The 15,837-nt window shown below is 41.4% G+C and overlaps 1 protein-coding gene across 1 annotated transcript in view; it reads right to left on the reverse strand.

Annotated features, from left to right (window-relative positions):
* Nucleotides 1-13,564: 13,564 nt before the first annotated feature.
* Nucleotides 13,565-15,837, reverse strand: part of GAREM1 (GRB2 associated regulator of MAPK1 subtype 1) — a 103,854-nt gene continuing 101,581 nt past the window's right edge. Inside the window, exon 6 of the mRNA XM_067292315.1 lies at nucleotides 13,565-14,850. Within this exon, the coding sequence (XP_067148416.1) occupies nucleotides 13,938-14,850 (913 nt within the window). The 3' untranslated portion in view covers nucleotides 13,565-13,937. The remainder of the gene's footprint in view (nucleotides 14,851-15,837) is intronic.

Raw genomic sequence — 15,837 nt, forward strand, 5'->3', positions numbered from 1 at the left:
AAGCCAGTCCTGACAGAAGTTAAGAATACTGTTTGCTGATATGTCCGTTTGAAATCGATTTGCAGTGACTTGCAAAAGGGGTTGTCAATCAAAGACAGCTTGATGCAAGGATATTTTTATGACAGTTCACTCCTCCTGCGCACTCTCTAGAAGAAGTTAATTTTTCTGTAAATGCCTTTCATGCAATCCTTGTTCTCTTGCAAATAGAACTGTTTGCTCTTGGGATATGCAATATTTTAATATTTCCCATCGTAGGGAAATAAGGAGGACAGATGGCAACTCCTACAGTCACTATCACAGAATGGGACAACAAGGAAGGGAACAGTGATGTGCTACAGCACTAATGGAAGTTGCCTATATTATTATTTCAGTGCCTGTGTTACTCTAAGTTTCTGTTAATCCACTGATGCGTATGAAGACACCCACTTGTGAACAGCCATCCTGCCAGAGATCCCTGCTCTCCACCTAACCCCTGGCGGCTGGCATGGCAAGGACGACTCCTGACTGCAGCCATGTGTTTGGGATTAGTTGTTCTCCTCAAAGAGCTGGGACCCAACATGACAAGCAGCACTGGCAGAGCAGAGGGAAAATGTTATATTAATACTTACCGTTGCAAATTAAAAAATGACAAATAACGCATATTGCTTTTCATACAGCTGAGAGACAAAACATAGTCAGAGTTACAATAAAGCTTAAATCCAAAATAATTACATTCTGTCACAATTCCTTCCACACAGCCCAAGCTACCAAGGAAACGAGCCGATAGCAGATGAGGAGAGACATGATTTGCTTGAAAGCTTCCTTCAAACCCAACACTAAAATTTCCAAATGTTTGAAATCAGGAGCAACTAAATCTTTTAATGCTCTCTGAAAAGCAATCAGCTCACCAAATGCATCAGTCAACAGCCTCCAATATAAAATAATGAAACCGTGAAAAGCTGCTACCATAATCTTACTTTAAAATCCTAAATTCCTTTACATTTTGAGGATCTGATGGCATTGACTACAGTCAGACACACTCAGACAGGGCAGAAACTGCATGAGCTTTTTGCAGCTCAGCTAAACACACCTCTTCCACTCTTTGAACACAAACAGCTTAACTTTATGAAGATTTGTTGTTGCAGCAAAACTATCCAAGAGATGCAGCCAAATCCAAATTCATTTCATTTCTAGCCAAATTATATTTTGATGCAGGTCACTAGAAGCTAATCTTTCATCTCTATTTTCCATACATGAAAATGAATAAAGAAATTGAGATTAAACAGCATTTATCATACTAAATAAAAATTAAATCAAATGGAAATTTGTATAAAGAAACTCAATTAAAACGATCCAATTAAAAAAAACTTTTACCTGCGTGAATATAACCTTTGATTTTCTTCAAAGAGATGAAACCTTATAATTAAGCAAACTTAAAAAGGAGAGTGGATTATCCTTTTCCCATTTCCTTGAGCTTGAACTGTCAGTCTGTCTTCATGAACAGGAAATCCTCTCCTGCCTATCAGGCAAGTTCACTTTCTTGCTCTCACATGCTCGAAAAACTTATGTTTTCAGCATTGCAGAAGTACTTAAGTTGTCCAGTAAGTAGCAGACGAGTAGCATTGTTTATTCATGCTTCAGTTACATGAATATATACACGTTCACATGGGCACATACACACACTTGCATTCAGTGTTTTAACATACATTTAACAAAAAAACTAACTAACCAGAGGCTGGCCTGCTTTAAACAGCTTTTTTACTCATGCTCTGATTTTTAGGGAGCACTCCTTTGCTCTCATCTGAAATACCTTACAGTGAGTATGAAAAATGAAGTAAAAGGAAAGCCTTCTAGAATATGCCTATTTAAAATGAACTCACAAATATTTCAGCATAATTGAAAGAATTATAAGCCATTTTTTTCAAAAAAATTCCAATTCTTCCATTACATCAATTAGGAATGCATTGGTGAACTTGGCTAATGGCAAAATTGAGAGCAATAAACAGTAGCTGTTATGGAGAACAGCTCTCTGGAAAGAGTTTTTCCAATGTATAACCTAGACCTAAGAGGCTCAGTAATGACTTGGATCAAATTCTGCTGATGAATATCATCTTCATTTCTTGGCTGGAATCCCCATCAGCTTCAAGAATTCCTATTTCATTTCAGACCAAGTTTTGTCAGAGAAATAAATGCAGAAACACATGTGGTGAGGTTAGTTGTACCAGGAACTGGAGAGACACTGACTTTCAACAGTGCAAGACAACATGTACTTGGTTTGGTTCCTTGGGATTTGAGTACATTTCCACAGCCAGAGGACTCAAACTGCATCCTTTGAGATTTGGGATGTTTCTTACCCAGTCAAAAACATGCATCGCCTAATTCAAGGTGCTCTACAGATTATGGTATGAATTTCAAGCTCTGTCAGTACCAAGAGAAAGCCATAACACCCCTGAAAAGCATGAAGGAACAAAAATACTAGAGAGAATTACATGTGGTTTTACAAACACAATATGCTGACATTGTTTTAGTGATGACGGCGGGGTCTTCAAATGCATCTGTTATTGCAAGTCTGATTAGCATTTCCCAATAAAATCCCACATAAGCTGCAGGTAAAAACTTACATTTTAGCATGAAACTCATTAGACAAGATTTGTGGAAGAAAAAACAACAACTCTGGGAGCCCTGAAAGTGTAAATCATTGGAGACGAGGAGAGTACTCTGAAGAAATAGCATGGTACGTCCTATTCCTATTCCCTTTCTGAGGTATCTGCTCTGGGATGCAGCCTCGGGCTGACCCAGTGTGGCTCTTCTCATACAGTCTCTTCTCCTGAGTGTCATGTCCTTTGCATTTTGAGATGAAACACACGGTGTGGTGGAGAGGCCTCTCCTCTCTCTTTTAGAAACTGCCTCTTCATCTCTGGTTTTCCATGGTCCAAGCATAAGACATCCCAAAAGAAACTTCATAGCTGCAGCTTGTACATGCAGATTTATGGCTCAGTGCAGTTTCATGGTCAGCCTTGAGATTTCAAGCTTAAGAATAAGAACCTGTGCCCTAAATATAATTCTCTTTACTCACGCTTTGCTCGTCTCTATTTTTTCTGTCTAAAACCATTGATAGGGATAAGATTAGTCAATTTTCATGGATCATCTATTTAGCTTTACTTTAGGTAGATATTTTGATTTTCCTGTAAATACACCTGCTAAGGAAATAAGAACACAAGCTATCCAGCCAAGTTATAAAATCAAATTCCAACTGTTAGCTATCAAATATAAATGAAATTATACATGCTTGGGAAGCTGAACTCCATACAACTAGACAGTAGCTAAAGATGACTCAGTATTCCTCAGAGTGGGGAAAAAATAAACCATTTTCAGTGCAGTCGGAGAAATATCGCTCCACACATCAGGCTTGGAGTGGCTTCATTTTGTATATGGGGAACAAGAATGAAGGAAGTAGAGGAACCTCAGACAATTGCAGGTTTTTAGGTCATCAAATGATTCTTGCTGCTCAACAGCAGTGGGATATTTTATAAACATTAGCCTACATGCCTTTATGTGTGGATACACTTTAATGGATTCCTTCAGGGGTTTTGGGGTAGGGTAAAGGTGGAAATAGAGAATGTTGGTCTGCAACTAGAGCTTAGGGGTTGAAGCTCTCAGAACAATGGGGGACAGACAGCAGAAGTATGGCAGGAAAGAATGTGTTGTTTTGCCTGGAAAGCACACATGAGCAAGACCCACACCACATCTGTCCAGACAGCTGGGTGCTGGCAGGTCCAATTTCCTCTCAGCGCCCGCACAGCGGCATGCACAAGTTGGCCAGGACCTCAGGGCCCTGCTGCCCTCCCACTCCCTATGTGTGCCACGGTCCAGGACAGACCCTGCAAGCCCTCCCTCTGGCAGCATGCAGCCTCAGGCAGGTAATGACATACCCCCAACACCTCCTTGTGAAGGACTAAGATGCTGTGAGAAAGAGTGAGGGATCAGTACCTTTGTAGCTCCAAAAAGTTCCACCAAATGTTTGGACCAAAATAATTTAACAGAGACTGAGACTGAACCTACTGGCTACGGCCAAGCACATCCTGCATGTCGGGGGAAAAAGACTTTGGCTGTTGTCAAAACTGCGGATGTTTTGGCTGAGGTAGATATTTTCAAAGAACTTCTGGGATGGTCATGTTGCAATTAGCCTTTTCAAAGGGCCTGAAGAGCAGAAGAAATTACTAGTGCTTCCTTAAAAAAAGTATTTGGACATACCAGTAGGCTTCTGTGTAGGACCAGAGAAAACCACCCACTGTCTGCAACTGCCCCAGCGAGGGAGAAGCCAACAAGAAAAAGTTCATGGTCAGTCTCTGGAGATCAAAGGGTAACAGTGGAAGGTGATAAAATGAAAGGATACACTGAGGCAGCCATTTGTGCTTACTGGGTTAGAAGGGTATCAGCAATCAGTGGAGCACAGCCTGGAGCAGAGCAATGTGAAGACTAGGAAGCCTCTTCCTGGAGATTTTCAGAGGAAGAGCAAGCTGAGAAAAGCCACTCTTAAAACAAAAATCACAGAAATTAAGGACAAAAAGGAGCCTGATTTTCTAGTTAACATTTGCTGTGCATTGCATAATGTTCAGTAATATGCTAGTTAGCAGGCAGCTCCATCAAAAGCAAACCTGCTCCAAAACAGATGATGCTATAGCAACTTAACTATGAAGGGCTCCTGCCTTGCTGAAGAGCGTGTCGGGTCCCAGAGCAGCAGCTTGGCCACAGCAAGTCACCAGCACCAAGAGGGGACCAGAACAGCAGGATGCTACAGGCACAAGGCAAAAATGTCCAGTGCTATGAGCAACATTTGTATATGGAGAAAAATATTTTATCAAGCTGGGAAACTTTCCTCTCTTATTGCTCTCTTAGTTAGCTGGCTTTTTATTCCGAGCCCATTGCACTCCTGCTGGAGGTTCAGTCTCCATGTTATAGCTTTTACCACTGCACAAGAACCTCAGATTGAATCCTGTAAAGCAAGAAATGAACACCAGAGACCCTGTGGATTCACATTTTGCTCTTTCAAAATAACAGTTGTAGCAAAGAAGAACCAAGTTCCTCATCCCAGACAGAGGTATCTTTGAGAGAGAAGAAACAATATAGCCCCTAAGATATATATATATATATATATATATATTTTAAGGAAGCAAGGGCTAATTTAAGACTACTGTATAGGTAAGAGGAAATTGCCTGACTGCTTGGCCTTTCGTTACAGAAAGCAGAAGAGAAGGAACATTCAAGAAATCAGTAGCACAGGAAGACCAATCAAGGTGTATGTGGGATAGACATAGCTAGAGGGCCACATTCATCTCTAGGGCAGTTCCATTGCTCTGTTAACAAAGGGAGAAATACTAATCCACTATGATTAATCCAGTCTTTTTGAGGGATAAAAATACTCCTTGTCTTCCAGATGAACTGAGTCCTGGAGAGCTGGTTACCAGGATGGCTAGTGCTTCATTTGCCAGGAGCAGAGGCTATCTAGCCTCTGTGCATTTATGAGTTTTTAGCTGCCACATATTTCCCCCACTCGCAGAGCTGTAGTTAAACAAATAAGATTAGCCAAGATATATGCAATTCTTTGGGGCTCTGCCAGACCCTCTGCCAGGTCTTATAGTGTCAACCCATTTGTTTCCTTCTGCTTTCTGTTCACACTAATCCCCTGGAAACCCAGCACTAGAGACCTTCCTCACTGACCCCATATTCATTAAGAATAATTATTGATACCATATAATGGAATAGCAGCAGCAAAATTAAAACAGATCCTTGTTGGGACAGAGCATTGATGGGATTGGCAAAGACAGGAGGGAGGTGTCTGCAGACCTGACGAGATCCCTAGCCTCATCCATCAGCCTCGGCAGTCCCTACCGCAGGTTTTGTCTCTCCGCAGCAACATGCAAGTCTGACACTGTGGGGCATGCACAAGTACTACACAGTCAGTCACCACTGGAAGCAAGAGCACACTTCTCTCCGCTTCACCACTCCAGTGCCAGCTCCTTAGACTTGGCACTGTAAATATGTTTTCTCCTTCCTCCCTGTTTTCTTTTATTCTTCTTCCCCCTGCCCCAGACTCCCTCAGAGGAATGCTTTGCCTGTCATCCAAGCATGTTTGGCACCAGATTCCTTGTCCCTCCTAGGGGTCAAGACCATTTAGAGTTCTCATTGAGCAATAAATAAGGATTTGGGTTGTATTTGTACATTCATGTTGTGGAGTCCTGGCTGTCCAGCTTGAGCTTTCCACCTTAAGGACTTCATGGCAAGGAAGTGGGGAGGACACCCCTTTGTCAAAACCTTTCTTCACATCAGCTGTTCATTGTGACAAGTGAGAATGGACAGTAATACTTTATCCTGGGAAAGCAGAAACACTGGTTGGAGGCAACTGAATAAAATTATAAATACTGTCAACTTTCAACAAAACTGATCTTGACTGAGCATGACAATCACAGGCAAGAGGGGAGAAAAAGGAAAAAATCTACCTATCTACAGGATAAAATTGAGTTTTTGAGCAACCACCAGAGTTCCCATTGCAAATCCTGCCATAGGGGCAGACACAGTGATTACTGAGGGATCCCAAGGGAGCAGCCCAGATTTTATGTTCTTTTTGCAACGGCAAATACCATCATCTGCTTATGGCATGGAACAGATGGGGAGAAGGAGAGCTTTGCCCGGGTTTGCAGCTTTTGGTCTCCACGTGCATGGAAGAAACTAGTTGCATATGATGTGATTCTGGTGATATAAAGCATGTTTCTACCTGGGCAGCAGAGCATGGTGTAGAGTGCCCCAAGCTAATGATTACCTGAGCTAGTACAGTCAACTGCAACTAAGCACTTAAGTGATTAGTCACCAGAGTCATAAGACAGGATGTCAGGCTCTTTCAATACCCTGAATACCATAGCAACTCAGCTCAAGGACAGGAGCAAGAGGAGAGGGAAACAGGGTAAATACACATCCAAAAGATCTACAGGAGGTTTAATTAGCAAATATATCATGCAAAGAGCAATGGCACATGCATGAGCAGTAAGTTTGCCCATCCCAAAAAGATGAGCTGCTTTTTCAGGCCCCTCTCCCGCTCAGACTCCCCATTTGTATTTACAGGTGGTCATGGTGATCAGAATCAGAGATTTATGTCAAGCTTCATGATTACTATAATAGAAAATGTCTCCTTTGCAACAGCATTTTCCTGATAGGGAGATGGCCACCTTTTGGATTGGGCTATAGCCTTTCCCTTCCCTTTCATGCCTCAAATGCTTCTGTCAAACCCTTTTGCACAGCCTGGAGCCAGCCAGTTGAAGCATTAAAAAGACTAAATTTTCCTTTCCCCTCTTTGGAAAGCAGACTGGGGATGCTTCCCAGACAGCTCTGCTCTTGGTGAATGAGATTTTTCTCAACTTCTGCAAGCAATTCTGCTTTTCTCTGTTCCCACACATCCTTCCTCCACACATGCTTCTCCCCTATCCCAGATGCTAGGGTTGAAGGCAAGTAAACCTCATCTGCCTTAAATCCAATGGCAACTACTGTGGCAGAATCTGCCCTGCTTTATTTCTCATAAACATATATTAATGATTCCCTCTGCAAAAACCTCCACAACTACTGTTACAATGCTGCTGGAGAAAACTTTCTTTCGGCCTAGAATCAGCAAACAAAGTTTATGTCGAAGGGGAATTTGGCACAACAGCAACTTATTTGCATGACGTGAATGGTAGTAGAACTGACATTTTCCCCTATTGCTAATATTGGAAGAAATGTGAACAAGCAACCTAGAACAGAACATTGTTTTGTCTCTAATTTTCTCCCCACCCAGTACATGCTTTAGAGACTTTCTGCAAAAGAGAAATATTTGTGCATGGTTTTGCACTTAAAAGCATTTCCAAATTATAACTGAGTACGTTTCTCTAAAACCAAGATAATAGGTTAGGGGCTCAGGAAAATAATGTTTTAAGTGAATGTCTGCAGGAAACAGGAAAGCTGTCTGGGAACAAATTCTTTGGGGAACACCCAGCTCAATACTCTTGCTGAAGGGGACTGAGTGAAATTACAAGACAAGGAAAACTAGGAACATGTCTTGAGAGGTTAAATGCGTAAGCGTGATTGTTCTTCTCAATTATGCTAATCTTACTTTGCAAATTCAGTATTTGAGAAGTGCTTATTTCTGAATTAAAATGAGATGAGCAAGAGGATAAGTCAATGAAACCACTGAATCAAAAATAACCATTGTATATAACACATGCAACCCAACTGACTTAGTACAACAAATTCTGTATACATTTAAAATATCATGAAAATAGTGTCTTTAATATACAGTTTATATACTTACAATACATGGTTAAAATTTGTTCATACACATTACAGGGATATTTATTTGCACCTGGTTTAAATAATCTGCCTTCAGCCTTTTACACAAAAGTCCAAAACAGCACAGAATTCCACAAAAACCATGCTTCGTTTTATAACGGAAATGTACTAAGCCAAAGTTTCGGGGCTTTCTCTTTTTCTCCCCCCAAAGTTACTTTTTTGACCTACCCCAAGTGAATCTAAAGAGCTAAGAACTAACAAATATTCTTATTTTTAATACAGTTCAGAAGATTGTCCAAGTCAAGAGAATCATTCTGCAGATTTTTACTCTGAAAGTTTGGTTATTATGCACAGAAATGGTAAAATCTGTACAACTCCTCGACTGCTAGGAGTTTAAGACAGAACAAACTAAGAGTCATTTATTGCTAGGCCTCAACAAGGGGTCTGAATTTGCTTACTGCCCTGATGTCCCTAATAGCGCAAATAAAATGGACAATTCCTCACTCTGATTAAGATCTCATTCGTACCGTCCAGTTCATACATGGGAACACTGCAACTTTCAGAGCATCAAAGAGATGAGCCAGGAGAGCTGGGCTAAGCCCTTGTCCTTTCCCATAGGGCTGGTGTTTGGCTTTCACACGGTGTGTGCTCCTTGTGCGGCCCACAGGCAACAACTTGCTGACCTGCATTGCACACAGGCACCCACTGGGCACGATGGTCTCGACTTTCCCAGGTGCACCCAGGTCCCTACAAGCATGCAAATAACTGGTGTCAGCACACTTTATTTAGCATGGAGACAATCAAGGAATTGATTCAAGAAGAAAACATAGGAGAAAACACTTCAAGTATTTATAGACAGATTTGAAATATGGTGTTTTTGAAACAGTATTGCTATGTACACTGTGTCTCTTGAAGCTGCTGTTGTGGAATAAAGTCAATTAAAATGGCAAGTAAAACTGTTGTATTGGAAAAAAACCTGTGTAATATAGTTACTTCAATCCCTTGCTTCTAGCTGCAAGGAACGCTTCAAAATACATTTTCCTTCTAATTTTGGATGGACCAAATGTTTTCTGTCTCTAAATTTCTAGCCCTAAGCTATTTTTATAATACAGCAAGGATACGAATGCAAATATGCACTTCGAGTTTATTTCAATACAACTTTGGTTAGCCAGAGAGGCAGCAATACAGAAGAATCTTAATCCTAGGCACAATGAGTGTTTAAAGGAAACCAGCGTTTCCCCTCAAGTCATCTCCTCATCCCTCCCCTTGCCAATGCTTTTAGCACCTCCACAAAAGCCCTTGTGCTAGAATGCAGTTTTCAAAGCTGAAGGGAACATCAGTACTCGTGCCCTGTGAATGTTGCATAGAAAGTATGTATTTCCTGGTGCAAGATGAAAAGACAACTCCATACATAATAACATCCCAGATGTTCTGCTACCAAAATCCCCAGACAAACAAAAACCCCAGCTACAACACACAACTTCAAACACTGATAACTAAATAAACACCAGAGGCCTTACATTTATTTAACATGAGAAAAGAAAACCAAGGTTAGAACTAACCTAGTTTAGCAGAGTGCCTCTGAAAAGTAAAAGATTTTAGGCCCACTCTTGCATGATGCACATTCTCTGAACTTGAGGACTACATCTCTATTAGTAGACAAAATGGGCCAGAGGCTTTTCTCAGGCCCCAAGGACAACCGAGACAGCTCACATCTACATGCTTGAACCCCATTACTCTCCAAAACAAGACTGATTTCATCCAACCAGCTATTTGGGAACACCTGGGCATTGCTATCCTCTGAACTGTGCTTGGGAGCTGTCTGGGATCTCCTGTTGCATAGGCTGCTTCATTTGCACCAAAACCATGCAAGAGCCCACACTAACAGTTTGACAGCAATGGACTACCATGAGAGAGCGCCCATGTCCTAGCGTTGTTTAGGCTACTAGCACAGGTGTAAGCAAGCAGCACAGACAGTTTCTGATACCAATAATAAATCACTGGATAGTTAGGAAAAAGAGCAAGTACCACTTGCCAATGACAAACTGAAGTCTGTTTAACAAACTTGCTTGAGTTGAAAATACATATCTGGCTAAGTGCATCATTCAGACCAAACAGTAAAAGGCCACAATCTGCAACCTCTTTAGGTTCAAAAATATTTCAGTAACACACATGAGTACACCCAGCCATTAGTAATCTCTCAAATCACAAAGAGTGCCGCCCTTAAATACAGATGTGAAATTACAAGGCAGACCTGCTACAAATGACACAAAGTGACACATGCTTTAAATTCACTGAAGGCCAGTCCCTATCAAATGCTGAGTGCTGTCTCCTCCTATTGACTTCAGCTGGTAGAAAGTTCTTATCATGGCGATATTCCCCAGAGCTCTCAGACACTTCTAAACACAGCGGGAACATTAAAGTAACTCCCCGGGGGGAACATTAAAGCAGCTCCTCCACTTGAAGTACCCTAAGAAGTGTAGCATTTTGTAACCTTTCACAGATCTAAGCCTCTAGGTTTGACACCCCATCTTTCTAAAGAGACCACATAGTGCTCTGCTAAGGCCGAAAGGACTTCTCTGCTCCTGTCCCATTTCAGAAATGCCACCATCCCATTAATGCCAGGGACTTTTGGTCAGACTGGTCCATTTAAATCAGTCTGCCGTATTCAGACTGCCTTCTACAGCACCAACGGCAGACCTGACCCTCTACCACCGCAGCAGTTAAGCTCAAGAGGAAAGCAAATAAATTAGATCCCGTGGGTCCCAGAGATGCCATATGCTGGCTCCCTCCCCAGGTGGTGGAGAGGCACGAGCCACGCTATCAGGCTGGCTGGTTTGCTCATCGCTCTCCTGGTTATGCCAGAGCAGACACTTAAGTCCATCCTGGGCATCACAGCACGTGGCTCAATGCCACAGTCATATTATTCACAGAATACAGAGGTTAGAAACACCTAAACCACTAGAAAAGGCTCGGAAAATTAAGCTGATGAGCTGCTAAGGGCAAAGGAAAGGTCAAACACTAACATATTATGCATAAAAATAGGTAAGCAGTGCCAAACCAGAATAAGACAATTGAAAGGGCATTAATAGCAAGTTTGCAATTTAGAGGTTTTAGCTGCAGTTTGGTATATACGACCTGCTTCTAAAATCATTACACACTCCTGTACCTTTTTACAGGCCAGTTCTATTTTGGTCTATGCATGCACAACCTAAATGCAGCAAACACATGAATGCAAATTCCACCAGGCTGTTTGCAACAAAAAACATTCCAAGCAGGTAAAACAGAAAGAATGAGATAGGTATCTATCCACAATCAAAGAATACTATTTTCTGAGGGATACTAATATCCTGGGGATCTTGAAAATATTTAATATTAAGATTGCAATCTCCTTTTTTATATATATTATACTTGTTTCCCCAGAATTAATAATCCAAGCAAAACAAAGAGAGATACTTGATGTTTAAAATTTGGTTCTTTCAAAGCTGAATATTCATTTGGATTAAAAAGCAATGATTTTAAGTTGCATGTGCAACAAACACACATCTAAACAGTACTTGAATTTGATTTAGTCTTGCTTGTAGTTAAAATATTTTAAGATGCTAAGTAAAAAGCATCTGAAAATAGCTATTGATCTGTTGCTAAAAGTCAATACACTAAGAAAAAGAGGAAGATTATGAATGCTTGGGGTTTCTACTGGGGTACTTTTTGGCTCACTGCTGTCTAGTACCCATATCAATTGGACTTTACTTTCTGCTTGGGAACTGGTGGTATGCATTATTGCAAGACAAGTAACACATCTCTGCTTCGACATGGAGACATGACATGAAATTTGCCCAGGTTACAGAAAGCTCCATTTGCAGGTATACCTTTTTTTTAATGAGTCAACATTGTTGAGAAAACAGGCAAAATCAGCCTCCCATTTTTGTCCCCTGCTCTCTGTTTTTTCTTGATGCTCCCATCATGCGCCCTACAATGGAGGGAGAGAGATTCTTTATATTGCAAAAATGTAAAAATTGCAGATGTCTCACCCCAGCCAGGGCTCTGCTCAGCAGGTGAAGGGGCCAGAACAGCATGATGCTGCTCCGGCATCCCTGGTGCTGGCTCCCGAGGATCCTCCCAGCACAGGTGTGGAGGATGGAGTCTACAGACTGATTTCTGAGGACCTCCACAAATCTTTGCATACCATACCCAGACACTTCTGAGAGCTCTGCCAGCCACAGGAAAGCAGTAACAGACTATTGAGTGTTACTGTATTTCTAGCTTTCCGAGCAGCTAAATTTGAAAGGGCTCAAAGGGCAGCCTAAGGCCCCCTTCCCATCTCTACACTCACTTTTGACTGCTATTTCTGTGCAACATCTATTGCAGTGAGTTTTTGTAACTGGGCAATTGAATTAGAACATCTTAAGATGCTACAGTCCCTTCCACTTTGATACCCTAAGTGACAACTCACATCCTCCTGGCCCACTACAAACAAGGCAGGTGAAATTTCAAACTTCTCAAACATTTCCTGGAGGCAAGGCTCAAAGTCTCGCTTGGCCCCTTCTCATCTGCACTGCACGTGTTTCTTCTGTTCCTTTCCATCTCCTTAATGTTTGATTTCAAGGGCATCCCACAGGAATACTATCACCTGCCTACGCAGATCCGACCGCAGGAATAGGATAGGACATCGAGCACATTTTCAGATGCTTGTAACTGCAGCAGAGGAAATACGTTTCCTTTTGCCAGAGCAAGGCAACTGGAGCTGGCTGAACAAGCTGCCACCTCTGACTGACATGCTCATGGCTGTGACAGGCAGGATCTGCTGAGGGAAGAGTTTGTGACGTGAACTGCCTTTCCCATGAGAAAGCTGCACAACCAGAAGTCATGCTACTTACTCAAGCCATCTGACTACAAAAGCAACTTTTGAAATCTACAGGTCATAAACTTTTAATTGGCCAGGGCAGAGTGGCTTAGTAGGAAAATCCCCCCTTCCCCCTCCCCTTTGGGCAATGAACTAAACAAGACTTTTGTTTTAAAATATTTAACTCTTTTTGCTCAAAGTAACATGGAAAATGTATCCACATTACAGGTAGTCAGAAAGATACTGTTAATAAAAAATATGCTGCAAGGATAGTGTATTAGTAGCACTTCACAGCAATTCTAAACATTTTCAGATGCAGTGTCAAAAAAGATGTTTTTGTGTATCTGAACATGCTTTTTGTTAACAGAAAAGCAACAAAAAAGTCACAGCATGTTGCCAAATATTACTTGAACAGAAATAATCCCTTAAAATATACATTTTTTGCAGTTAACACAAAACTGTAAACTGGATTGGTGTGTGTCTTTCAGCATCAAATTATTTGGTAATAAATACAACTAAGTCTTAACAGACTACAGAATAAAAATTCCCTTAATGTCCAGTTTTTAGCAGCTGTTGAACGTTCAGGGATGCACAAGGCACACCTCTGCAGATTCTCTACCTTTATTATTGATATACAAAAAAAAAAATCTGTTCACCACTCAGAAACTTTTGTCTGCATAGTAAGAATTCTTCTACTACTATTTACAGGAAGGGCTTTTAGTGCAAAAAACAGGAAGTGATGTATTAACTGAAGTGTATCTAGCACACCTCACACAGTTTCATTAAAAACTAGTCAGCATCACATTTTTGGCCGCCAGCCGTTAATGAACTGCAGTATTTTCTTAACCTGCAATTTGCTTAGCTTAAAGTCTTCTGAAAGGATTTCTTCTGTAAGCTGAACCAGTAAATTGCCATCAATCTTCTCTGTAGCAAAAAATGATATGACATCTTCTGATAGACCAATAAACCTCAGCGATTTAGACACTTCCTCTACTGAGAGTCCCGAAAGGTCTGTGGGTGGTTGCCAGGGAGAGCCATCCCCACAGGACCTTGGTGCTAACTGGAGGTGGAGGGGAGACGAGAAAGAATAAGACACAGAGAAAGTGTCCTGCACGCCCTTTTTAACGAGATACTGATCTTCCAAGAGGTCTGGTGAATCAGTTTTGGATTCCTCCTCGGCACCATCTATTTTTAGTGGTAAAGGACACGTGTCTAAAGCTGGTTTCTCTTCACCTGATTTAGGCGCCCGAGGAGGTAAGGCAGGACACGAATGACTCTGCTTCGCATTGCTGACCACCAGAGTTTTCTCATCAGTGCATTCTAGTGAGTAACTGGCTGACTTTGGACAGCTGGAGATGGTATTAGTAAACTCTGCTGGTGTCAGCGGAGAGTACCCTGCAGGGAGCTCACACCCATCAAAGTCAAAAGTAAAAGGTGCTGGACAGTTTCTCTTTGGTGTGCCTGGAGTCTTTTGCCTGGGGTAGCTATAGCTCCTACTTGGATCTAGCAGGAAATCATTCCTGTTCAGGCTTTCAGCAGTTCCTGAAAAACGGTTTGGCCAAGATAACCTACAAGACAGAGCTTCAGCTGAGGGGCTTCCAAAAGGCATCATGCTATCAGGCTCTTTGGATTCGATTTTCATCATGTTACAAGGGTAGCAGGAAACAGGTGTGCTCTCAGTCGTGTTTGCGTTGTCCCTCTCTGTGACGTTGCTTAAGGAACAAAGCAGAAAGGATACAGTTAGTACAAAATATATGGCATTTAAGTAAACCTATAAATCATCTGACAAAACCAGAGGGTGGCTGTCACGAAGAGAGAATGTTTTTCCTTGTGGGAGAATGTTTGAGATTTGAATTAACAATACATTTGAATAACGCATTGACAGTTCTGTTTTTTTCTGCAAGCCTGACAAAATGTTTATATACTCCAAAACCTCATGAGAAAGACTCATGTCTTGGTTCTTTAAGCTCAAATAAAAAAAGTAGATGTCTCAATTCAACTCTGTGCTATCTCCCAAATACTCAGATTTTCCACTGTCTAATTCTGGAACAGCCTCACATATACTAGAAGTTTTTCTAACTCTGTGTTTTCTATTTATGTACCACAAATGTGTCACACTACACCAAAGCTCGTAAGAGGGACAGGTCACCACTGCATTAGACACAAGCTTGAGCAACATAAGAGAAAATCAGAAGCTCTTTTGGGGCCAACATTTTAATTTGCTGTGGAACTCGCATGCATCCAGGGCACAGGATGCTTCCTCAGAACTCACTGGTGCAAAAATCGTAATTCCACAATAATACAGAATAAGTTAATGCTTATTGCCATAGGAAACTTTTTTACCTGGAAAGGTAAGCAGACCTAGCTGTATGTGTTGAAAGATCATGCTTTAGGCTTACCCCACCGTAACTTGTTTATGTGTCCATATTTTAGAAGTTATGATGGGAAAAATTGCTTTTCAAAGGCACCTAAAGAAAGTTACCCTGACCTACTTCCAAGTGGTAAATTAAGCTCAGCCTGTCCAAGGGAACTGATGGTTTATATCTAGGTGTCCTTGAGAGACAGAGATCCTAACAAAAGCATGCAATCAATTAACAAAAGTGAATGTTTGCTGCTTTTATGTCACTCTCTAGAAGAAAGCCTGAAGGACTGGGTTGGTCTTTGGAATTCTGGCCAATTAAGCCAGAATACTGGAAAAA

This window comes from Apteryx mantelli, chromosome 2 (genome assembly GCF_036417845.1).
Source record: "Apteryx mantelli isolate bAptMan1 chromosome 2, bAptMan1.hap1, whole genome shotgun sequence".
NCBI lineage: Eukaryota > Metazoa > Chordata > Aves > Apterygiformes > Apterygidae > Apteryx > Apteryx mantelli.